This window comes from Monodelphis domestica, chromosome 6, assembly GCF_027887165.1.
Source record: "Monodelphis domestica isolate mMonDom1 chromosome 6, mMonDom1.pri, whole genome shotgun sequence".
In the NCBI taxonomy this organism is placed as follows: Eukaryota; Metazoa; Chordata; class Mammalia; order Didelphimorphia; family Didelphidae; genus Monodelphis; species Monodelphis domestica.
In genome coordinates, this window is record NC_077232.1 from 256,365,526 (window position 1) to 256,392,578 (window position 27,053).

The 27,053-nt window shown below is 37.4% G+C and overlaps 1 protein-coding gene across 9 annotated transcripts; it reads left to right on the top strand.

Annotated features, from left to right (window-relative positions):
* The first annotated feature begins 482 nt into the window (after positions 1-482).
* LOC103103531 (afadin- and alpha-actinin-binding protein-like) lies at positions 483-23,718 on the top strand. 9 transcript variants are annotated; one of them, XM_007495850.3, is made up of 14 exons: positions 483-571; positions 1,162-1,205; positions 1,639-1,754; positions 1,958-2,065; positions 3,370-3,480; positions 3,644-3,779; positions 4,172-4,250; positions 4,484-4,634; positions 4,903-5,002; positions 5,209-5,336; positions 5,428-5,595; positions 5,753-5,867; positions 6,010-6,150; positions 6,259-6,470. In XM_007495850.3, exons 1-14 carry the CDS (start codon positions 498-500, stop codon positions 6,336-6,338), a joined length of 1,551 nt encoding a protein of 516 aa, XP_007495912.3. In that variant the 5' UTR covers positions 483-497; the 3' UTR covers positions 6,339-6,470. The 9 variants fall into 9 exon arrangements, with proteins under 9 accessions (XP_007495912.3, XP_056659090.1, XP_056659089.1 ...); XM_056803112.1 differs by lacking the exon at positions 483-571 and having other exon boundaries at positions 1,175-1,205; positions 6,010-6,154; XM_056803111.1 differs by lacking the exon at positions 483-571 and having other exon boundaries at positions 1,175-1,205; positions 6,010-6,154; positions 6,281-6,470.
* Positions 23,719-27,053: the final 3,335 nt, after the last annotated feature.

Sequence of the window (27,053 nt, forward strand, 5' to 3'; positions counted from 1 at the left end):
ATCCATCTCTACCCTATCTATTTATCTATCAACCTTCATTAAATGTTTGGAAAGTTAGAGAGAATCAGAGAAGGACTTAAAGAACAGTGGCTAGAGAAGTAAGAAAAGAAAAAAAGGAAGCACATGGTATTCTGGAAGCAAAGGAAAAATAATGGCAAAAACTGCTTCTAGTGAGATTGAGGGAGTAGAGAACTAAGAATTTCTTGATTTGTTAATGAAGTCATTCCTGACCCCTGTAGCCAGAATGTAAGAGATTAAAAAGAGTCAGTGGGCTGGAAGGAAGTAGGCAAGCCTTAGGTGAAGCTAATTTCCTCCTAGGCTAGCCCATATTCTTTGAAGTAATAGATCCCTCCTTCCATCTTCTCCAGCACGTAGATAACTGCCCTGTGTATAGTGTGAATGAATGACTACCAAATGAGAGAATTAGTGTGCCCTGTATATAGTAGGTGCTTAATAAATTGATTGTGAATGAATGACTACTAAATGAAAGAATTAGGATGAATTACCTCTTGGGTTGCTTCAAGCCATTTTATAACTTTCTGGATCCTGAGATCTTGCTCCATTTTGAGAGGTAAGTAAACTCCCTCCCTCATTACTCCACTAATTGCTTCTCTCTTTTAAAATTCAAATACTTTCTCTCTTAGTAACAACCCTAAGGCAGAAGGGCCAGGGCTAGTGAAAAAGGATTAAGTGACTTGCCCAGAGTCACACATCTAGGAAGTATCTAAAGCCAGATTTGAACCCTGGTCCTTTTAACTCTAGGTCTGATGCTTTATCCACTGACTCATCCTTCTACTCTTAATTGCCTTCTTCTTGAACTTCCTTCTATACCTTACATCCTGGGAGTTCGTTGGCCAAACTGAAGTAGCCAATGGAAGAGTTGAGTAGCTTAAATGAGCTAGGTCTGGGCAAAAATGCTTTCAGTTGTTGGCTGAATTTTGGGGAGAGAGTCAAAGTTTTGCTACTGGGTCAAACAACATTTGAAGGAGTGGAGGTGAGGGAGAAGTCAGAGGATGGATCAAGGAGGAGACCTGAATACATAGAGGGGGAAGGAATGGGATACAATTTAAGTGGAGATAATAATTCCTTAGCAGTGTCTAGTTTCTGTGACTTGTGGTTGACTTACAGAGATTTGACTCATACTTTGGTATTCTTACCCAGCCCGTTTCTTTCCACCTGCACCAACATCATGGATCCCCAGAAAGGTAAAACTTTGTCTTCAAGCAATGGCTAGGGAAATTGTAGCTCCTGGGGAGCTTCTGTTCCTTCTTCTCTATAACTTTGCTTTCCCCTCTCCATATCCTGGGTCATCTCCCTTTTTCCCCTAATGTGGGAACTGAAAGTGCTCCTTTATCCCCTCAGCATTGTACCCAACCTCCTCTGCCTAACTTAAATAAACAACAAGGATCCTTACCCTTTGTCTTAGAATCAATACTAAGAATTGGTTCCAAGGCATGAGTGCTAAGAGCTAGGCAATGGGGTTAAAGTACTTGTCCAGGCTTACACAGTTAGGAAGTGTGTGAAGGCTGATTTGAACCCAGGTCTTCCCAACTGTGGGTCAGGCTCTTGAGCCACTGAGCCACATAGGTAGCCCTTCTCTGCCTATCCTTGTTTATGATTCTCATCTTGTTTCCAAAGATACCTGGGCTTCCTTCACTGATTGTGCCAGGGGTTCTGTGGCACCTAATGCATATCTTTGGAATGCTTTGTCCTGGAAGCCAGAACTGGAATGGTATGACCTTTCTTTTTATGAGGTAAGGGGACTGATTGTGAGGGACTTCCCAGTGTTTTTTCTGTTGCTTGGTTACCCACTCACCCTCTTAAGGCTCGTATTGTGGGGGTCTGCTCATTCTAGCCATGAGGTTTCTTGCCTCAGAAGATTCCTCTATTACTCACTCTTGGACCCTCCCCTTGCTGGCCAAAAGGGAACCTCCTGGGACTCCCCCTTCTTTCCCAGACTATTTCAAAGCTCCATAAGGACCAGTTGAATCTCTATATGGAGAAAGAGAAGCTGAAGAGGGCTGGAGAATTGGATTCCCTTCGAGGGAGACAAAACCAACTCCAGGTAAGAAAGAGAGGGGGAAAGTGAGGCCCCTTGATCAGACTGCCCCTGGGATAATGAGCTCATGACAGGGAGATTTGGGGGCCCCAAAGAGAGATCCAGAGGAAGATGCTCTAGGCTTGCTTTGCGGGGGACACTGTCTCTGGAGTCAGAAGACTGTGGTTCAAATTTTGTCTCTGACACTGTGATTTTGGGTACATCATTTTCCTCCTTTATTCATAAAACGAGGGGTGTGGACTAGATAGTCTTTGAAGTCACCTTCAGTCCTATATCTAGAATCCTAGTTTGCTGGAGGGATAGATAGGTAGATAATGGTAGCATTTTTGAAAGGTCAAGTAACTAGACCAATGTAAAAAAAAAGTGCTATTTTTAACTCTAAATTTTAACAGGAATTAGACAAAAAATCAATACTTAGTAAAAAAAAAGGAATGCACCTGATAATTGTGTAAAGTACCATGCTGAGGGTCAGGGAGAAGGAAATAGAGGAATGAAGGAATGTTTTAGGATTGGCTGTGGGTCAAGTTTAGTCAGCTTTCTCCAATATAAGTGAAACTCTTTACCCTGGAAGAAGAGATAATGCCTGGGAAATACTAAGTTCTTGTTTACAAACTGAATTAGGGGCCCCGAAATCAATTGGGTAAGCAGTATATAAAATGCTGGACCTGAGGCCAATGATCAGGTTTCAAATCTGGTGTCCGACTTTTAGCCAAGTGACCTCTTTTGATGATAAGTCATCTCAGTTTCCTCATCTGTAAAATAGTGATAATCAAATCTTTCAGGACAGCTGAGGATAAAACAAGATACATTTGTAAAGTGTTTTGCAGTCCTTAAAAGCACTCTATAAATACTACTCCTACTCCTCTATCTGCCGTTCTCCCATGCTATGTGACTTTATCTAGGTTTTTATAGGATGGCTAAAGAGCTTCCAAACTTCAAGAATTTATACAAAAGAATCCAGGAAATGAGGACAATCTCAAAACTATTATTACAAGGAAAGGAAAAAGATTTTTTTTTCTTCTGGGCAAGAGAACATTCCAGGTGTGGAAAGTTTTAGACGTTCTCTATTCTATGGAGGTTAGACAAAAGTTGATTGGGCTTAAGGAAGGACTGAAGTGAACCTCTACTCCCCCCCCCCCCAAGCAAGAACTTCTTGTCATTTAAGTGTAGTGGGTAATTGGGGTGGTGGAGTTCCTCTGATCTCTGGTTACACCAAATTGCTGGGTGCTGCCTGTGATGGAGAATAGGAGACAGATCCTGTTCACCTGGGGTGGAGGAAAAAGAGCAGTCCCTTGTATGCCTGGCTCCAGGCCCAGGTGGAGATGTGTAAGGAGAAGATCACAGCTGTGGAAGCCAGAGAGCAAGAACTCCTGGAGCAGAATCAAAGACTGCAGAATGACCTGGGCATGGAACAGGAAGAGGTAGGAGGTCAGGACTTGATCTGAGATTGAGGGAAATGGAGAGAGGAGAAGACTTCAGCTCTTGTGCCTGAGGTCTGACCTCCCCCTTCATCTGGACCTGGAGGGAGGAAATAGCTTTTTCTTCGCCTCCAAGCTGTGGCTTGTCATGACCTCTGCTCTCCAGGTAAAGAGGTTACAGCTGTTGCTGACCAGTCAGGGAACACAGTATGGCCATGACCTGAAGAAGAAGGAGCAGGAGCTGGGGAAGCTCAAGGAGAAAGTTCACCAACTGCTTGCAGAGCGGAGAGAAAAAAGGGCCTGTAAGTTGGGGAAGAAGACAGAGGTGCTGGGATGGGGGTGGGATGCAGAGAAAGGGCACTAACACAGGTCCCATGGGCATGGCTGGAGATAAAGCAGAGACCTTTTTTGTTTCTTTAGAGAGGATCTTGGCCTTCTATCTACCTTCAGAGAATGGCAGAAACAGCATAGGGAATTCTCTCTACCTTCTCTGCAACTCATGATGGTAGAGTCGCTTAGGGGACTTAGAGGTTCTGTGACTTACCTAGGGTTAAACTGTCAATATGCCATTAGACTTGGGGGTCTACCTGCCAAACTGTCTGAGCAATTGCTGACCCTATATCTGGAAGAAAAAAATTTTCGGAGAAGGATATCATTTACCATTCTCATGTTCTCCTGGTACTTGTTACTTTAGCTATTGACATTCTCAATACCTTGAACCGGATGGATGGGAAACGGGCCACATGGACCAGGGCAGGCAAGCCTGACAACAAGTAAGCAATCCAGAAATAAGGGCTCTGAGCAGTTTTGACATGGTAAAATGACAGAGTGGGTGGCCCTTTCTGTTATAATCACCAGCATTCATATAACACTTTAAGCTTTGCAAAGCACTCACATTAATCATCTCATTTGATAATCATAACAATCCTGTAAGAAAAACGTACTTGTCCCTCCCTTCTCACCCCCTACATTTTATGGCTTACTCTTCTTTCATTCCATCTTGTAGGAAGGAAGGAGAGCTGTTCCGGACCATGGTAGCCAACCTAGAACATCAAGTGGCAGACATTACTCAGGAGAACAAAGAACTGAAACGTTTCTTGGGCCAGCTGGATAAGGATATGGTCAAGCTTCTGAGCTTACCCCAGAATAACCCTTCTGTGAGCATCCTTGAGGAAGGGAAGATGAGGGTGAAGGGCCAGGACTTTCCTAGACTGTTCAGATCATTCTCTCCCTTGGGCATTCATTTGTTGAGTCCTTTTAAAGACCCAAACACTCCTATAGATTACAAGGCAACTATTGGTTATGCTTTTAAAGGATTTCTGCCTAGGCAGGTCAAAGATATACCAGTTTTGGCATCCTTTAGGATGCAACCTGTTTCCCTTCTAGCTTTAATTTCCCTCCCTCTTCCCTTTTCTACTGTCCTAGGATGATGATGGAGAAGAAGTAGTTTCAGTTGACAATGGCGACATAATATTGGAGCACTGGAATTCCCTCAAGAAGGAGGTGGAAAGGTTGAAGGAACATGGTAGGCTCTTTGTGACTTGAAAGTCGAGATAGTTATGGGATAGGGGGTGTGATAGGGCTCATTTATTTGACATTTATAAGATTAAATAGCCTAACCCCCTCATAGCCCAATAGATAGCATCAGTGGTGCTGCTCAGAGGTTCTCCTATTGCTTCTGGTGTCTTCCTCTGAGCTTCTGTAATGCCTGAGGGTGACTCCTTTCCTCAGCCCCAGAAGAATGCCTCTGCAGGGACCGAATGAGTATCATCACTGATCAGGATAAAGAGCTAGCTCAGCTGCGCGAGGAGATCCAGCAGAGCCGAGACCTCATTGTCTGGCAACAGCAATGCTTTCAGGTGAGTTGAAAGTGGCTGGCCGGGGCAGCCAGAGCCTGTGTATGTGAGGAGTGATGGGTTGCTACCTTTTTTTCCCCTTCTCTATCTGCAGGAACAGCTAAACCAGGCAGAGGAACTTCCTCAGGACATCCAGGGCTCATATCTCTTGGAGGAACAGTTCCAGCTCCAGGAAGCCAAGACACTGTTCACTCAGCAGCAGGCTAACTTTGAGCTGGAACGGCATCGTTTTACTGAAGCTGCCATTCGTCTGGGTCATGAAGTAGGTATATTGAGGTTCTGTTTGTCTGGTTTATGAAAGGGATGAAGGAATCTGCCTGAGTTAGGTTGGGGTCAGAGGTATGAAGCTCATAGCAGACGATAAGGGCAGAAGGGGAAGGACTTCCCACCTAACTCACTATGATGCTTATGTTCCTTAGCGTCGGTGCTTTGAGCAGGAACGGGCTATGTTCCTGAAGGAACGCCTGCTTCAACAAGAGTCAAGTCTTTCCCTAGGAAGTCCACAATTCTGTCCAGATTTGTCATTGCCTCAAAGTGAGTATCCAAAGATGCCTCCCCTTGCCTACTGTGGATATGGATAATTTTTAAGGTTTAGACTTTTGTGTCTGTTCCTCTCCCATCCCCTTATCTGACAGACATCCTTTCATTTCTGCTCTGCCCCCCTTTACCCAACAAGCCCCAGAGCAGGAGCTATGTCCTAAGAGTCCCGGGATTACCCCCCTTTCTATGAGCAGCAAAAAGTTGGACAGAAACCCTCCTGGCAAAGAAGGTTTCCAGGACCCCCCAGCATATAGACTCCTTAAGAAGCATCCAGTTGGTAGGTAAGGATGAAGAATAGCTTGGAAGGCTGCTGGCTGTTTTATGTGTATGGGGGTGGTTATAATACAGTGGATTGGTAGCAAAAGAAGGGTGAATTCTTCCCCAGACTCCACTGGGATCTTTTACAGGAATGATGGACATAAATTTCACATTCTAGACCATTTTTTGGATGACTTTCTCCAGTAATCAATTCTGTTCATGCAAAAGTGGATGTGAAGATGGACAATGTCTTTATTTAATAAACTTTTTGTTTTTTGGGTGGGAATCTAAAGGAAATTTTAACCACCGTGTGTCTCAATAAAGAAATGTGAGATTCTATTTTTCTGTTGTGAAAACATAATCCTTGAAAAAGACATATAGTAGGATAGGTGCAATAAATAATTTACCTTAATTTTCTGGAGTGCCTGAGAAGAATAGGAATGACTACTAAAAAGTGTTAGGGATTTTTAAAAAAGGTTTCTTCCTGCCTTATCTGGATAAAATTACATATTTATGCAAGGGAATCCCATGGTACACAGAATGGTGGGATCAATTTGGATTAAGTAATAGTGACAAGGTTTTCCCAGGGCTGCTATAGCTTTGGGGAACAGGAAGAGGTGATGGACCGAAAAACTCTGCGTTGCTGTCCAGGGATTAGTTAGGTTCTTGATTATATAGAGGGAAGAAACACTGACCTCTACTCTGATTTTACTTGTTTCTTTAGACCTAGGTTTAGTGATTTGAACCCCATTTGGCAGATTTTTATCTCATTTACCTTATTACCCAACAGGAACATAGTCCCATAATAAGAAATTGCATATTATAAGAAAAAAAGAACATTGGACAAGAGATCTTGTTTCTAACCCTGCCCCTGATGTCCATACTATGACTTTAGGCACCTCATGGGTGAAACAGGTTAGATTAGAATTTTAGGCTTCCTTAAAGCTTTGTCTTCTCCTTGAATACAAAATAAAAGCACTATGACTTCATAAACTTTTATTTTTAAAAAATACATGTAAAAGCAGTAACAGCAATATTGTGATGATAATCAACTGTGAAAAATTAGCAACTTTGACAAATATCATGATCATCCCTTCTGGTTGCCAACTATAAAAATTAAAATTTAATCTCAAATAATAAAAATATGATATTTTAAGGAGATTTATTTAAATGATCATTAGAAATCAAGGAATAAAGAGGATACAAAATTAAAACCACATGCCCATGGCTGATTAGCCATTTTAAAATTCCCACCTTACCACCATCATTGCTGGCTGCATGCTAAAAAGAGCATCAGAGGAGTTATAGCCAAGAACATGATCTCACCAATGTGGAGATGCAGAAGAGATTATAGGGAATTTTGGGAAATACTAAGGACTTCTGTGGAATGAAGTATCTCCATTTATACAACCTCCAGATAGAGAACTAGTAGACTCTGAGAGAGAAATGAAGCATTTTTCTCCTTCCCTTCCTTCTTTCTTTAACATGACTAATGTAGAAATATATTTTATATGATTTCATCTGTATAATAGCTATTATCTTTCTTGCCTTCTTACTGGGTGGAGGAGGGAGAGAATTTAGAACTAAAAATTAAATTATTAAAATATATGTAACACTCCCACATAGGAGATATAGCCTTGTGCTACATATGTGAATGAAGATATGACTCCTGATTGGCTGAGAGAATGTTGAGCACAAAGCTTCTCTTTTAAGGGATTCAACTTGAATTGGTGCCATATATATTTTTAAAACCCTTACCTTCTGTCTTAGTTTGTTTCTAAAGCAGAAGAACAGTAAGGGCTAGACAATGGTGGCTAAGTAACTTGCCCAGCGTCACACAACTAAGAAATGTTTGAGGTCAGATCCGAAAACAGGTTCTCCCATTTCTGGGACTGACTTTTAATCCACTGAGCCATTTAACTGCCCTCTGGTTCCTTATATTCTTTGAAGATGCAGTTATTTCCAAGTGCAAATAGGACTGTCAATTTTCCACCTGACTCTACCCCCAACACCACTTAATGGAATGGATATTACACCTACCTAACTTTTCCTATAAATGGGAAGAAATTATACTGGTCAGAATAGAGATGAGCCACCTCCTGGGTCAATATGGACATTTATTTTTTACAAACTATATGTAGTAACAAATTTCCACATAAGTTTTTTGAAGTTATATGATCCATATTGTCTCCCTCCCTTCTTAACTCTCCCTTCCAGAGCTGGCAGGCAATTCAATCTGGGTTATACATATGTTTCCACGTAAAACCAACTTCTGTATTATTCTTTTTTGTAAGTGAATAATCTTGTAAAACTAAAACCCCAAACATATACCCAGAAGTGATCAATCATATGTTTTCATCTGCATTTCTACTCCCACAGTTCTTTCTCTGGATGTAGATAGTGCTCTTTATCACAAGTCTCTCAGAACTGTCCTGGGACATTGCATTGCTGCTAGTAACCAAGCCTATCACATTATTGTGTACAATGTTACTGTTACTGTGCACAATGTTCTCCTTGTTCTGCTCATTTAACCCTGTATCAGTTCGAGAAAGTCTTTCTAGTTCTTATAGAAATCAAGCAGCTTATATTCCTTATAGCTCAATAGTATTCCATCACCATTCAGTCATTCCCCCACTGATTGACATCCCTTAATTTCCAATTCTTTGCGATCACAAAAAGAGCAGCTATAAATACTTTTGTACAATCAGGTCCTTTCTCATTTTTTTAAATCTTTGGGATACAGATCTACTAGTAGTATTACTGGATCAAAGGGTATGCATTGTTTTATAGTCCTTTGGGCATAATTTATGGACATGTTTTTATAGATGTTTTTATTTCCTCTAATCTGCCAAGTTCAGTTCCAGCTTCCTCTGTTTATTCAAGGGTTTTTAACCTTCATTTGTGGATCTCCTCTCAAAACACTTTTGACAAATGTTTTATTTTTTTAAAAATTATTTTATAATTTTTATTTTATTTTTCATTAAATATTTCCTAATTATATATAATTTTAATACAATTTTTAAAATTTTGATTTCAAAATTTTATCCCTTCCTGCTACCCCTAACCTCTCCTTGAGAAGGCAAGTGATTTAGTATATATGATACATGTGATATCATGTAACAGATATTTCCATATTAGCTATGTTATAAAAGAAAACACAAAATAATAAAAATAAAGTCAATAAAAGCATGCTTCAATCTGCATTCAGAGTTTATCAACTCTCTCTCCAGAGGTAGATCACAGTTTTTATTATGGGTCTTTTGGAATTGTCTTGAATCATTGTTTTGATTAGAGTCACTGAGCCTTTCATAGGTGATCCTTACAATATTGCTGTTACTGAGTATAATGTTCTGCTCATTTTACTTTGCATGAGTTCTTATGTCTTCCCATGTTTTTCAGAACACTGCTTTTAAAAGCATAAAATAAATTGCATAGTATGACAAAGGAAGTCAAACTGAAATAAGGTTATGAAAGTTTTGTTTTGTTTTTTTTTAAAGAAAAGTTCATGGATCCCTGATTAGCACCCTTAGTAGTATATATCCTTTGTACCAGAATCAATACAGAGTAAGTCCTAGTTTGATAGACAGGTGCCCAGATCTCTTGACTTTTAAAGGAGCCTGAATGAAGAAGCAATGACTTCTGGGTAGAGCTAAAGAAAAGCTGGCAGTGAAGCACTGTATAAATTAGGAGAAATGAGACAGAAATTCTTTCTGGAAAATTCTGTTACTTTTCATGTGGCAGAAGCAGCCATGTTAAATCTCAACATGAGATACAGTGGCTAGGGAGTGCTGAGGAAGGACAACTGTAAGGAATATGAGTAGTAAATTACAATAAGATGAAAAAAAGAATATTTGATATTTTTTAAAGAATGCATTCAATTACAAATATCTAGAAGATAATTTCTTGTGAGTACTGTAGTAGATACTATAAATTTTGATCACAGCTGGCTTTTTAAATAGAGCATTTAAAGGTGTACAAAGACTATCAGTGAGGGTGCTATTATTGTTATCTCCATTTTATAGATGAGGAAATCGAGGCTGAGGGAAGTCAGATGACTTAGGCTCATAAAGCTCAGAAAGCATTTGAGGCAAAGTTGGAACTGAATTTCTTCTGTCTTTAAGTCCAGCATTCTTTCCATGAAACCACATGGCTTTTCATAGGAGGAAGAGAGCTTGGAGACCTTTGTTCCACAAAAGCCCAGTACTCGGGTACTGGGACACTAAAGACAGTACGTTTTCCACTATGTCACAATTTCCTCTCTCAACTTCCTGGCCTTATGGAGCATATATTTGGCTGAGGACTACATCTCCAGAAGGATGAGGGATATAACATGCACACAAACATAATATGAGATAGAGACAATGAAAACATCTGAACAGAGCTCCAGGAAAAATTGAAGTTATCAAGACACAATCCATGCAAGAGATGATGATTGAGGTTTTTTGTTTTTTTAAATACTTATTTTCTCTCTTGGTCTCAATTTTAAGACAGAAGAGCAGCAAGGGCTAAGTGACTTGCTCTGGATTGCACAGCTAGGAAAGTATCTGAGGCCAGGTTTGAACCCAGGACCTCTCATCTCCAGGCCTGGCTCCCTATCCACTGAGTCACCTAGTTGTCCCTGAAAACTGAGTTTTAAAGTAAGAAAAGGATCATAGAAGGTTGAGATGAGGACAGAATTTAAATGCAGAATGTGTGAAGGACAGAGGAACGGTAACATGAAATAAGAATGGAAATCTTCCATTCAGTTTTTAATAAGTGCTTTTTAATTGCTCTAAATTTATCTTAAATATCAAATACTAACACATTAGTTTTCCCCATGATTCTGTGATTTCTTGGAGGTGGGAATTCACAGACTCATTGAATCCTAGTCAGATGAATTCTAAAGTCATCTAGTTGAGTCCTAAAAGAGTAATAATCCCTTCTGCAACATCATGGTAGGTGTTTGAAAATATCCAGAAACTTTCCAAAGTAGACCTTTGGACTCTGAGATGGCTCCAGTTTTGAAGAAATTTTTCTTCTTTCATCAAGCCTAAAGTTGCCTCTTTCCAATGTGTTCCATTACGATTCCTCATTTGGACTTCTAGCCTGAAACACATTTTTATTCTCCCTTTTATCTGATAGCTCTTCAGATACTAGTGTTTCACCTAAGGTTTCTCTAGTCTAAATATCACCAGGAATAAGACTGATTCATAGAGTATGAATTTTAGGCCCTTTATGATTCCAATTTCCTTTTTATCTTTTACATATTCTCCAGGTTATCAGTTTTTTATCTTTTCTTTTTAATGTGGGGCCCAGAACTTAAAATAACAGTCCATCCATGGAATGATCAGAATAGAATAGAGTATTACCTCTTTACTTCTGGAAGCTTTCCTTTCACCAGAAGCATTGCAGACCCATAAAGATCTTTCAAGTCTCTTCATATAGCCATTAGTTTTCAGTAGTATTACTAAGTAGCCATTCTGCTTTCATGTAGTGTTTGTGAAGTTGATTTGTGAATTCAAGATTTACATACCATATTAATCCTGATTAAATTGAATTTTATTAGATTTGGTTCCAGTGTTATAAGCCTCCTTGTTTAGTTTAGTCATTTCAGTAAAATTTGACTGTTTATGACTCCATTTGGGGTTTTCTTCGTAAAGATAAATGGAATAGTTTGCCATTTCCTTCTCCAGACTATTTTATTGATAGGGAAACTGAAGTAAAGAGGGTTAAGTGACTTGCCTAGAGTCACCATCAGATAGTGTTTGAGTTGAATGAGTGGATGAGTCTTCCTGTCTCCAGTCCAAGAGTCTATCCACTGTTGATTTAACCTTTGTCTTAGAAATACCATTAGAACTCTACATCCCAAAAAGACCTAAAGGGAAAGATTCTGTTTTTACAAAAATATTTATAGCTTTTTTTGTTGTTGATGTGTGGTGGCAAAGAATTGGAAACTAAGAGGGTGCTCACCAATCGGGGAATGTTTGAATAAATGATGGTATATGAATGTAATGGAAGCCTTTTGGGCTATAAAAAAATGAAGAGTTTCAGAGTTACTCAGAAACACCTATATGAACTAATAGAGAGTGATGTGAGAAGACCATGAGAGCAATTTAAACCATACATTCAATACTACCAAAAAAGAGCAATTTTGAAATACATGACTCCCATTAATGAAATAATTAACCATGATTCTGGATGATTATTGATGAAAGACATTGCTTAGCTCTTGAAGGAGAGATAATGGACACCCATATGTATGTAGAATGAGTATCACATTTTGGGAAACAACTAACATGAAAATTTGTTTTGCTCAACTAATATATTAGGTTTCTTCCTTTTCCCTTCCTCCTTCCCTCTCTTCTTTCCTTCCTTGAGAGAGATTAGGGCAGAAAGAAAGAAATGCTTGAAAATTAAAATATATATATATATATATACATATAGAGAGAGAGTATGTAATCTAAGCTTTGATACAAATCATCGACAAAAATGTTAGCTATGACAGGACCACACATAATTACTTGCAACACTTAATTTTCTCGCCTCCTCTCCTCAACTCATATTGTAAGCTTTTATTAACTTAAATAGTATTTAAAAGTTATTATAGCCAATTTAGCCTCAATGGAAAGAAATAAAAAGATACTTTCCCCCAGTCCTTTCAAGAGTTACGTTTGAGTATGTGTGTGGGTCTGTACTGGTGAAATATTATTTATAACATCATATTTTAAAAATATATATTTATTATTTTTGCTAATATTGCTTTTAATCCTCTTTTTAAAACTTTGGAATAAAGGATGGCTCTCTGGAGGGTGAGAGGGAGATAGAAACAGAAAATGTAAATGATTACAGACAAAAGATATCAATGAAAATTTATTTTTTAAATGTTATTTTAGAAAAAAAAGTCAACCCCTTATAAATGATCTGTTGATGAGTTTAAGTTTAGTTAAGCTTATCTTTAAGCTAGAGAGTCTATTATGGGACCTTTACACAAAGCCTTTCTAGCTAGGTTATTATTACTGTGCATTTTGTTTTACTGGCATAGATTTCCAGAACTGAGTCATCTATGATCATACTATGATCAGCCATTAGAAGAGGCTTTTACTGGAGAAGTACAAGATTAAAGAATTTTTATATTTTATTTTATCCTGTAGGCAATAGGGAATGTCTGAATATTTCTGAGTAGTTGTAACTTGGCCAGACCAAACACTAGGGAGATTTATTTTGGCAAAATTGTGAAGGGTGGATTAGGGTGGGGAATAAACTAGAGGTTGTTATCACAGTCTAGGTGAGAGATGATGTGGTTCTGATTTGGGGAGGAGATTGTGGGAGTGTGAGTAAAGAAAAAGAGATGAATTCAATACAAGTTGTGGAGGCATACGTAACAGGACTTGGCAAGTGATTATGGATGATAAGATGGCATAGTACTCTAATTTTAAGAACCTGAGAGACTAAGTTTAAGAACCTGAGAGACATCTTTCAAGGAAAGAGGCAACTTTTATTTTAAAGAGGAGTGAGGGTGATGATTGAGGAGTTTTAGTTTGAGGTGCTGTCAGGGTGTCAGGCTATCCAGAGGGAGAGGCCTGGTGTTATGATATCCAGTACTTAAGGCCAAATTTATAACTATAATAATCTATATAAGAAGTGTATCACAGAGTCAAGAAGATTGCATGGAAGGGCAGAGAATTCAACTGGTCCTTGAAGGATTTCTAGGATTTAGATAAATAGCAGAGGTGTTTTTCAAGATTTGTGGCACTATTTATGCATAAACTTGGCATTTAAGCTTAACTGATATATATTCAACTTTGACTTAACAGAGAACATGTTGAATCTCCCAAAAAGAAGGTGAGATTTTTTTTTTAGCTAATGGATTATCTCACTTTAATATTTGTATTCTTGCAAACCTGGTGGGAGCCCCTAAATAAATCCTGGCTAATTAATTGTTATTTGATAGAGTTTTCAGGGAATAGTGAGAAAAAGAATGTCCTGGATTAAATGTTGGTCCATAATAATAATAATAATAATAATAATAATAATAATAATAATAATAATAATAATGATAAGTAATCATAGTAATTCAGGGTCTGCCATTTTGTTAAAGATCTATGAAGAATAGATTGTACTGATATCCTTTGACAATATCTTTTAATATTTCCTGCCAGCTTAACATGATGTGAAGTACAGACTCTTACTCTGTTGATATAGAAAAAGAATATGTAGTGAAATGAGTTCACAGATTTAGATAACAAAAGTAAAAAGTAACACATGTACCAGAATTAGTCTGTTTGGTTGTCCATCCCTTATGTTTGCTTTGCCTCCCCCAATTAGGATACAAACACCTTGAAGAGAGGGACTGTCTTAGCTTTTATTCCAGCATTAATAAGAGATTATCAAAATGCACGGTAAACAATAAGTATTAAATGCATACCATTCTTCAGATAGTGTGCAAGTACTGGGGATACCAGTACAAAGAATGAAATGATCCCTATTAACCATACTCTACATTTTAATGCATATAACGCATATAAAATAAACAGAGTAAAATCTTAATATGCTAAGTATATGCCACATATTCATGAATATAGGGGTCTTCTTTCCACAATGCTACTTTCCCCATTGTCATGCCACTCAATTTAAGGAATTAAATGGGTATTTTCAGGGAGTGTTGAGGAAGCTGCAGATAACATGCAAAGGCCAGCAGATGGCATGGAAAAAGTATAGAAAGTCATAAGATAAAATATGTCTATAATGTATAACATCAATAAATTTTATCTTTTAAAATGTACAAAATTTCTTTTTTAAAGTTAAAATAAATAAAAAGTTTTATTTGTAAAAAGAACATGATAGCCAGCAGACAACACACAAAGCCTAGAATTATAGAGATATCTTTAAGTTTAGCAACTCATAAATGCATAAAATGCATATCACCTATATAATATGTTCAGTGTTATTCTCCCCAAACTTTTCATTTTTAAAAATTTTCATATTTGTTTCATATTTTAAAATTTATTTTTGACACAGTATTTTATTTTATATTAACCTACATATAGCCTATGGCCAAATACTTAACCCAGATTTTACAAAATGGTACTGAACTCATTCCATAAAGAAAAAAAGAAAATAATCAGATTCCTTCTCTGATACAAAGGGAGGGCCAAAAATTTTATGTGGATTTTTCAGATTGCCAGGGTGGCATACCCCTAAACTAAACAAAGGAAGGGCAACCTCTGGGTGTGTATACATATTTATATTTATATATCTATATTTATATGTTTGTATATATATTATATGCATACATGAAAAGACAGATGAAGCTATATGTATAAGGATATAAGATAGATCTTATATCTATCAATCTATATAAATATGTATCTTAAAAATATTTATATCTGTATATATGTAGATAGATAAAATGTTTATTTACTTATATGTATATATACAGATATAGTAGATACAGTCATAAATAAGGCACCTAGATGGCACCATGGATAGGGCACTAGGTCTGTAGTCAGAAAGACTCATCTTATTGAATTCAAATCTGTCATCAGACACTTACTAGCTATATGACCCTGGACAAGTCACTTAACCTTGTTTACCTCTGCCAAGAAACCCCAGATAATGTTGTGAAGTGTTGAACATGACTTAAAATGAGTGAAAAAAAATAGATTCAAATTAATCTGAAAGAGAAGAGTATTAGAAGTTAGGGATCAAGAAAGGTTTCAAATAGAAAATAGTGTCTGAGCTGAATTTTAAAGGAAAGAGGGACACTTAAGGCAGAAGCATGGAGAACAGAGGGAAGTCACTAGATTTGATTAAGTAGGTGAATCACGTGGTCAGAACTGTTTTTCATTCATTCACATCTCTTGATTTTGTGCTAAATAGACATAGCATGAATTTTTGCCTCATGCATGCTCTTCTTTGTTTCACAGTAGGATTCTTTCAAAGTCCTCCAAGGAAGGAATTTGGTTGGAATGTGAAAGGAAATAAAAACACCTATCTTTTGGTAGGGGGAAAAAATAAAATTCCAAGGTTGTTTCAGTCTCATTTTGAAATAAACATTCTAAACTCAAGTTTTACCTCATCTTCATGTTTTAGAATTGCAAATGAAAAATCTTAAAATATTTAAATTTAGCTAGTTGCAAAAAAAAAATCAAATGTGAATTCTAGATCTTCAGCGATGTGGCAGCAAAGGTATAATTTCCTTGAGAAATTACATTTTCAGTAGGAATATTTGCATGCAAAGCATCTTATTTTTCTCTGAATGTCAGACTTTCTCCCAGCAACCAATCATTTCCTTTCCATATTTTAAATCAGTGTTTTTTTCTTCATTTTTCATAAACTGATGATAGTAGTAGAAAACAGCTTCAAGAGTTGGTGCAGTTGGACCTGAGCTATGCCAAAATAGTGTATTTCCTAAAATTTGCATGTCTTCCTCAATGGGCCATCATTTACACTGAAATCAAAGGGCTGCATCCCAGCCTGAAACTTATCACATGATCTGAGTTCATCATGCAGCATCATGAAAGATTCAATGTGAAACTTTGATGAAAAAGGCACAAGAGAGTGTGGTGAGGGAGAAAAGATACTTTTAAACCTTCCAAAAAAGTTAGAACCCACTAGTTTCTCCTCCTCCCAACTCTAGTAATGACTCACTAATGAGTTAAGTTTTCAACGGAAAACAGAATGTGATCATTTTTAAAATTCTCACTTCAGAGCAGAATCATTTCCTAGTGAGAGGCTAAAAAAAATGTCCCTGACTCTATAAAAAGCCATGACAAGTGGGCAAATGTTATAACCTGTGGTTTGGGGTCCCCTAGTCTCTAAGCTTACATGGATGTAAGGGACTGACCCCAAGAATTTCACTTCTCTTTTTGCCCTGAGAGATTTTAGAAGATGTCATTAAATATGTAGTTGATGAATATCTAATAATAATGTAATGGCTAGTATTTAAATAATACTTTAAGGTTTATGAAGCATTTTACAAATATTTCATTTGCCTGAAGGAAGAAGAAAGAAAACATAGTCTTATTCAGCATTGTTATGTGTCAGTTACTCTGCTAAGCACTTAAAAAATATTATCACATTTAATACTTGACAACAACCCTAGAAGAAAGCCAATGGCTCATTGGTTAGAGTACCAGACCAAGAATTAGGAAGACTCAATTTCAAATCCAATTTCAGCCACTTTCTAGATCTGAGACACTGGGTGAGTCATTCACCCCCTGTTTATCTCAGTTTCCTCACCTGCAAAATTGGGATGATGATAGTACCTCTTTCACAGAGGTGTGGGGACATCTAGATGGCTCCATGGATAAAGGACTTGGTCTAGAGTCAGTAAGACTTATCTTCCTGAGTTCAAATTTGGCCTCAGGCACTTATTAGCTTTGTGACCCTGGACAAGTCATTGAACCCTGTTTGCTTCAGTTTCTTCATCTGTAAAAATGAGATGGAGAAGGAAATTGCAAACCACTCCAGTATCTTTGCAAAAAAAAAATCCAAATGGGATCACAATGTGATCAATGGGATCAGATGTGCCTGATAATATTTATAAAAGCACCCAATAGAATACTTTCCTCATGATAGTCACCATATACATGCTTATTCTCTTTCCTCTGTTACAATCCCCATTTTACAGTTGAGGAAGTTGAATTGAGTTGATAACAACCCGTGCATTTGCTCAGGGTCATATGGCAACTAAGTGTTGGAGAACATATTTAAATTCAGATCTTCCTGTCTTAAGTACAGTGCTCTGTATATTGTAACATCGAGCTGCCTTTCTAGAAGTGGGAGCAATGTGCTTTATGGATGGAGAAGACATAATACCAGAAGAAGCTCATTTCCTTTTGGTGGGGGGAGGATTACTAAACTAATGCTATAGATATGTTTTACCCAGATTTCAGCAAATCATTTAATAGTTATGTCATACTTGTCTTTTTTTCTGGCAGGAATTATGTTTATTCATTATTTGTTCATTACATTAAAGTTCCCTTCTTGCCTCCCTTCCCTGTATATATATATATATATATATATATATATATATATATATATATATATATATAACTATTTCTTGCTTGTTTATTTTTATTGGGTCTTTCTCTTACTATTTTCATATTATTTTTGTGGAAAAGATAGAGTTAGAGAGAGGTGTCAGGACTCAGTAAACTACTGCCCATGGGGCCAAATTGAGTAGTCTCTATGTACAGACATAAAGTTTTATTGGATTTGAAAATGTAAAAAAAATATTCAGTTCACAGGCCATACAAAACTGGGGTGAACCCTGGATTTGGTTTACAGACAACTCTCATGGACCCATGAGTAGCCATTGTACTTCCAATTTGGGTAAAATATGGAGACTCAGTCTTAACAAAACAAAGAAACAAAAAAATGTTTAGATAAAGATACATATAGGACACTGCAGATGTCACAACTGGGAGAGATAGCTAGTAAAGATGAAGACCAGATATGAAAAGATCTTGATAGTTAGTGTTAAACTTTTAAGCAGCCCATAAAAATCCCAAGTGAAGCCTGAATCAAATTAAAATGTATTTGAGAAATGTTTTTTAAAAAAAGAAGAAAAATACAATTCAATATAGATAATGTTGTTTTGTGGTTTTCTAAGTGAATATTTGGCCTGCAGGGATCCATTTCTTTTCAAGCCCAACACCACCAACTTAGAGGATTGAACAAAATCTAATTGAATTAAATTTATAGGGTTAAATGTAACACCTTATACTTGGGTATGAAAAAAAAAAAGGTAATTCTTCAACTAGAGGATGGAATGGGGTAGTTTAGACAGAAGATTTCCTGAAAAAGATCAGAGAATTTAAATGATCTGTAAATTCAATCTGAATCAGCAGTACAAAGGAGTAGCCAAAACAAAAAGTTAATCAGATTTGGACCACATTAAGAAAGCAATTGCTTTTAAGACCAAGCAAGAGATAGAGAATATTACAAAATGTCAAATGAAAAATTCTGATTGCATTAAATTTAAAAGATTTTGTACAAACAAGATCAATAAAACCAAAATTAGAAGGGAAGCAACACATTGGGGAAAAAAATTCTTTAAACAAAAACCTCTGACAAAAAGTCTAATTACTCAAATTTATAAGAAGCTAAATCAATTGTACAAAAAATCAAGCAATATTCCCCAACTGATGCACTGGCAAAAGAAATCAAAACTATTAATAAGCATATGAAAATCTCTTTTGATCAGAGAAATGCAAATCAAAACAACTTTGAGGTATAACCTCACACCTAGCAGATTTGCTAACATTGACAGCAAATGAAAGTAATGAATGTTGGAGAGGATGTGGCAAAATTGGGACATTAATGCATTGCTGGTGGAGTTGTGAATTGATTCAACAATTCTAGAAGGTAATTTGGAACTATGCCCAAAGGGTGCTAAAATACTGCCTGCCCTTTGATGCAGCCATAGCATTGCTAGGTTTATACCCCAAAGAGATAATAAGGGAAAAGAGTTGTGTAAAAATATTCATAGCTGCGCTCTTTGTGGTGGCCAAAAATTGGAAAATGAGGGGATGCCCTTCAATTGGGGAATGGCTGAATAAATTGTGGTATATGTTGGTGATGGAATACTATTGTGCTAAAAGGAATAATAAACTGGAGGAATCCCATGGAGACTGGAACAAACTCCAGGAAGTGATGCAAAGTGAAAGGAGCAGAACTAGGAGAATGTTGTACACAGAGATTGATACACTCTGGTACAATTGAATGTAATGCAATTCTCTACTAGCAGCAATGCAATGACCCAGGACAATTCTGAGGGACTTATGGGAAAGAACTCTATCCACATTCAGAAGAAGAACTGTGGGAATAGAAACACAGAAGAAAAACAACTGCTTGATCACATGGTTCGATGGGGATATGTTTGGGGAAGTAGACTCTAAATGAACACCCTAGGGCAAATATTAATATGGAAAAAGGTATTCATCAATGACACATGTAAAATCCAGTGGAATTGCAATGTGAACAATTATTTGATAGTTTGGCAAATGCTCTTTATGCACAGAGAATTTTTTTTTAAACTGTCTTAGAACCAGTATTGAATACTGGTTCTAAGACAGAAGACCAATGAAAGTTAAACAGTAGGGGTCAGTCAAATGACTTGTCCAGGATCACATACCTAGGAGGTATCTAAGGTCAGATTTGAACCCAGGACCACCTATCTCCAGACCTGACTCTATCCACTGGGATACCTAATTCTCCCTATGCCACAAGTTTTGCACAGTTCCTCCTATATTCTTATAATCCAAAGTTTTCTATTATGAGTCCAAATATACTCTCTCTACCCAAAAGTCAAACAACCATTTTTTTTTTTGTTTAGGTGGCATGCTATTCAGGACCTCTCTTCTCTTTAAGAAATTAGAAATATCTGATCTCTCAAACTTGGGGTTACCCTCCAGGAATTCCACCCTCACTAAAGCTGGGGGGATTGATCCAGGGATTTGTTTCGATCAATAAAACTTGATGAGGTTGTAGAGAGTAGTAAGTCTTTGGAATTTTTGAGAAACCTGGAGAATGTGAATTCTCTAGTGAAGACTAAGTTTGACTAAGTTTCCATAATTATTTGGTTGCCTGATACTAATAGACAGATGCGTTATTGTCTGAAGAGCCACCCCAGTGGGATAGTCTATAAAAGGTAGCTGACATCTTCTTGGCTCTTTCATCTATCTTTTTCTTCATGCAGTTGCTTGAGCCTAAGAGATGCTCCCAAAAAAGAATTTCTGGGTCTCAGTAACTATAAATGGAGGATTTGGGATAGATTTACTTGAAAATTACATGTGATTTTCCATGATTTTCTTGTACATGTAGCCCAAAAGATGAATTCATGGAGAGTGATCCTGAATTCCTACCCACTAGTTTGAGGGAAATTTTCTAGATGATGTGATCTAGGAACATAGCTTCCTAGCAAAGAAAGACTTCTTGGACAGTAATAACCTTGGGACTTGCCTCAAGAGAAACCCCAAGTCTGAGAAGTCAAAGAACCTTACCTTCAGAAGAGAAAAATGGATTTCCCAAGCAATGAACATCTTGGAAAAAAAAAAAAACAGATGATCAATGTGGCTCCTGAAGCTGAGAACAGTAAAGAACTAAAGCCATGAAAAACAAAACAAAAAAACAACCCTAAATTTTGGTTCCCACTTTCACTGAAGAATAATAGACTTTGATCTTCATTTAGATTCTTTCTGTTCCTTCTATGGCCAAGGATAGCCTTTTTCATCATGAATTCCTTGGCAATTGTCCTGGATCCTTGCATTGCTGATAATAGTTAAGCCGTTTACAGCTAATCATCATACTTTATTGCTTTTACTCTATACAATGTTCTACTGATTCTGCTCACTACGCTTTGCATCATATAAGCTCAGCATTTTTTGTGATCATCTTGCTCACCATATTTTATGGTACAATTGTGTTCCATTATAATCATATACCACAACTTGTTCAGCCATTTCCCAATTGATGGACATCCCTTTAATTTTCAGTTTTTGTCACCACAAAAAGAGCTGCTATAAATATTTTTGTACAAGTAAGTGCTGTAGCTAGCTATAGCAACAAGAGAAGAAGGAATTAGAGGAATTACAATAGGAAATGAGGAAATAAAGTTATTTTGCAGATATGACAGTATACTTATAGAATCCTAAAGAATCAACCCCAAACTGATCTAAATAACTAACAATTCAGCAAAGTTTCTCTGGTTCTTCTTTCTTTACTTTTACTAGTTCTTCCCACATTTTTCTAAAATTTTAATATCTAGCAATTCTTATGGTGTAATAATACAATTTGATCAATTATTTCCTAATAGATGGGCACATCCTTTGTTTCCAGGTTTTTGTGAGTACAAAAAGGGTTTCCATGAATATAGGTATTTATGGGACTGTTTCTTTCTCTTATTGATCTTTTTAGAGTAAATTCCGTAAAAGGATTACTAGGTCCCAAGGTAAGAATAATTTAATAATTTTTTCACATAGTTCCAATTTTTTAGAGAATCGTACCAATTTGAAACTCAACCAAATGTGTTTTATTATGTCTGATTTTTCTTATTAACTCTTTACCTTTTATCTTCTTTGACAATTTGGTAATGCAATCATAACTGGAATCTTTTGACATGTATTTCTCTTATTAGTGTTTTGGAGTAGGTTTTTTTTTTCTTTTAGTATGGTCATTATTAATTAGTAGTCCTACTTTAGAAAACTTCTAGATTTCTCTCAGACAGGCTTCAAGAAGCAAGTTAGAATAGGAGATAGTTTATCTCAAAGTCAGAAACACCTGGGTTCAAGTCCCACATATTTTGGACATACTACCCAGAGTAAGTCAATTAATCTCTTAGGACTCTAAGCACCTCACTAAGACTATAAGTTTCACAGAAAGTGCCTTTCCGTATGTGTCAAATTTCCTTCCTGGGAGTTCCCTGTATCCATGACATGATAGGTCCAATTCCTGTCTATATCTGGCCTCTCTAATTCATCACACAGTGAATAAATGGACTGAGGTGGTGGCATCCAGATATGGGGATTCTCCTACTATTGTTGATGAAAATCGACCACACTAACTTTCATTTTGCATCCCTTTATTATCTACCTTCTGGTTTCATCTCCAAGTGCTCTTGGGTTCATCTGGCATAGTTTGTTCTTAATGTCAAGTTCTCATCATTTTTCCCCCTTAACTATTTTTCAAGTTTTTTTTTTAATGCATGAACTTTCTTACTTTTTCATATTCTTTCATAATGTTTTGCAAATGAGATTGCATGCTAAACTACACTATTTTTCTTGAGAGCTACTAGCTAAATTAACTATTTTGTTTCTGGGTAGGGTGGTTTCAGGGCTCTTGGCTTTTTTCTTATGAATGTTTTGCGTTGGTTACATTTCTCTAGGAAATGGTGATAGTTAATGCCTCTTATCTTTTTTATTTTTTAGCAGATGGTTATTTAATGAGACTGAGTTGAGCTCTCCTATAAGGGTATTCATCTTTTTCATCTGTATCCCCTTAGCATGCTATTTACTTTGTGTTTCCAAGAATCCACTGGTGGCTGACAACAATCTGGGACTGCATCTACCTTACCCTCTTCCTTTGGGTCACTCTACTTCACACTCAGGAACATGGTTCATTCTGGTTTCATTCCTTGTCTCTAATGAGAAGGGAGTTAAGATTCTTTTTCTCATACTCTTTTACTCTTTAAACTTCTACCCTCACTCTCTGGGGGCAAAAAATTCACCCAGGGTTTACCCTGAAGGAGAAAACCCACTCACACTTCAGGCTTACCTGAAAGAAGAAGTTTAAAAAAAGGTACTCCATTTATAATGTGAATAGGTATAAGACAAATATTTATTTCCTATTCAGAAAAGGAATATTAAATGCTAATTCAGTCTTTAAACTGATTGTTATGTAGGTTAGATTACCATACTACTGGACTAGAGAAAGGCCAACCCTTCCTTATCCCTCAGTCTCAGAGTTACATGATGCCACCTGGAGAACTGAAAGAAGAGAAGGAGCCACAAGCTGTATTTTCTTTTAAAAGTTCCATTGAGGACACATGTAAAACCCAGTGGAATTGCACATCAGCTATTGGAGGGAGTTGGGGGGGAGGGGAGGGAAAGAACATGAATCTTGTAACCATACAAAAATATTCTAAAATAAAATTTTCAAAAAAACAGTTCTATTGAGTCACTGGCTCCTCTAACTTAATAATTAATAAGGGAATTGATTCATAATTTAAAAAGTGCTACTTTTTAATTTTATTTATTTATTTTTATTTATATTTATTATTTTTTTATTTTTTTTTATTCTTCAGTGCTGGGCCACTAGTGTTTGCCATCTCTAACATGCCCCAAAGCTTTCACTATATTCCTGGTGACCCTGGAAGTTTCTAGGCATTTTTCAGGCGAACACTTCTTTTAATAACCCCCATAGGCCAAGTCTACCTCTATTAAATGGTACTATACAAAGTGTGATCCATGGAAGTCCATATTATAATCTTTTTTATTAAGGAAGTAGAAAGTTAGTTCCAAGTCTGACAATTATTTTCTCTTTAAGAAGAGAGAAACGAATTGTAAAGTGGTACATTAAGAGTATTCTGATGAAGTTCAGAAGGTGAAAGAGAACCTTTTTAGTATGGCCTGTACATGACCAATATATCTGAAATTTCCCAGGGTGGTTTCCCTTATGTAATCTAGAAATGCCTTCTGGGTTGGACCTTGAGAATCAATGAGGAATGATGGAAAGAGCTTTAGACCTAGTATCAGAGATTAATTGATTTATAGCTGGGAGAAAGTTTTAATTTTCCATACTTAGTCTCCCCCCCACCCGCTTTCAACAGGGTATCTCTATTCTAGACATCATCCTTTTTGCCTGGCATTCTCTCATCTTTTCTGAAATTTTCTATGTCTCACAATAGGGCTGTTGTGGGTATCAATACTTACTGAAATAATATTCATAAAGTGATGAATATAATAAGTGCTTAATAAATACTCTCTCCTTTGCATATGAGAGACTTCCAACCTACTCCAAACACCCCTTCCCCTTTTTAGCATTCAGTTTGGAGTAGTAAGTCCCAAAGCATGGATTTATGATGGATGAAGGAGGGATGGTGAGAATCATCAGGGAAATGTCTCCCCGAAGTCGGAGGGGTGTATGATCCAGAGCAGGTATTCTAAGCTAGGACAGCAGGCCACCCCAGTAAAGATGGTAGGGAAGCCCCAGCCTTACCTTAGCCTACTCTGAGCCTTGCTCCCAGTGTAGGCTGCCATCAAGGCCCACCCAATATGAGAGCGGATAGCTGGGGCTCCACCCCCACAGAAGCAGGGCTTCAACCCTGAACAAGCTGTCATTGAGATACCATCCCCAGCTCAAGCCAGTGGTGAGATCCCACCACTTGGGCAAGCAGAAGAAAGACCTCCCCCTACACTATGTAAGCAAATGGTGAGTTACCCATGGTGTAAAGCAGCAGCTGAAGCTCCTTCCTGAACAAGCCAACATCAAAGATCCCCACTGGTATAATATGCACCCCAAATGTGTTAGTAAATAGTAAGGTCCCTCAGTATGCAAGTCAGCACTGAGGCCACTTCCATCAGTCAGTAAGCCAGCAAGTAGGCTCAAGATTTGTGCAAGCTAAGCAAAATCTTAAACCTCACAAAAAAAGAAGTTTGGGAGAAGTGGCTTCTCCAACCCAGGATTAAAGCCTGACTTTAGCATAAAGAGAAAAGTAAAGTTAGATAATAAACTGGAAAAATGAGAAAAAAAGGTACTTATTTTAAAAAGTTATCATGGTACAGGATCTCAGGGCCATCAATAATATAATCAAGAAAATCCATAGCATCACACCATCTCCCAATGACATTATTTGTGAGATTCCTAGCAACACATTATGGTACACTGTAATTGACTTAAGCAATGCATATTTTATGATTCCGCTCCATCCTGATAGCCAAAATATATTTGCATTCTCGTGGAAGAAAAAATAAGCTCTGCTGGACTCGTTTAGTGCAGGGCTGTTGTGAGAGTGCATCGATTTTCTTCCAGCTGCTGAAAAAGTTAGGGTCCGAGAATAGATCACCCAAAGGAGCACACAGAGACAATGCAATTCAGGCAAAGGGAAGTTTATTCCTAGCGTGCTAGGGGTAACTCAGCCAGGTGAGTTCCCCTGAAGCAGAGTCTGAACAGTATTTATATAGGGTATGATCATAGTTGAATTACATGAGAGCATTCTGTTAATAAAGTTAATCAAGTTAATCAAATTAACATAACAGGCGACAGGTAGGGACATGAAAGACAAGACATGACTATTGGTGTACTTCAAAGGTCTGGTCATGTCTGGGACATTGCAGAAGTCCCATAATGTCTAGGGTCTTGCCCAGAACATTCTGTTAATGAATACTTTGCTGTCCCAGACAGGATAAGGAGCAGAATGAGGGTCAGTTAATTTTTACTACACAACAAAAAGAGGCCTAGAAAATAAAAAATTAAAACACAGCAAGCTAGTGCATTATGTAGATGATCTACTTCTGGCATCCCCTGATACAAAAACATGCCTAGAAGACTCAGAGAGGCTGCTAATCGAATTGTACAAAAGAGGACATAAGGTCTCAAAAAGAAAGTTGCAATGGGTTCTCCCAAAACTCGAGTACATAGGCTTTATCCTAGAAAAGGGCACCAGATAATATCCAGTAAGAAAATAGCAGATATACAGAAGCTAGGTATACCACATATAAAGAAACCACTACTGGATTCTCATGTCATTATATCTCAGGGGGATATTCACATATTTCCAAGTGTCTCATAGATCTAACCAAAAATGAGGGTGAGTAGCCATTGAAGCTCACAAAAGAACATCTACATGCTCTGTCCACTTTAAAACAAGCTATCCTAACAGCTCCAGCCCTTGGCATTCCAAATTATAACAAAGATTTTCATCTATATGTCGATGAGGTAGAGCTCCTGGAGTGCTAGCTGATTGAGTTTAAGACCTATCGCATATTACAGTGCAATTTTGGACCCGGTGGCAAAAGGCTTGGTGCACTCTCTGCACAGCATTGTATAGCTGCTGCCCTCATAGTTAAAAAAAAAAAAGCTAATAAATTAGTGCTGGGATGCAAGCTTCATGTTTAATCTGCACACCAGCTAGAAAAATTGCTAAAATCATAGAGTAGGCATGCATTTACATCTGCAAGGCTATCCCAGTACAAAATCATTTTGCTGGCAAATGACAATCTAATTTTACATAGATGTGCACCATTGAATCCAGCCACATTAATCCCCGACCTACCATTGGGAGAAAATTTCATACATGATTGCACACAGATGGTAGAAACAGTACATAGAACCAGAGAAGATCTGAAGGACACTCCACTCAATGATCTCGACCTTCAGATATATTTGGATGGTTCTTCATATGTTTTCAAAGGCAAAAGAATCACAGGGGCTGCAGTTGTG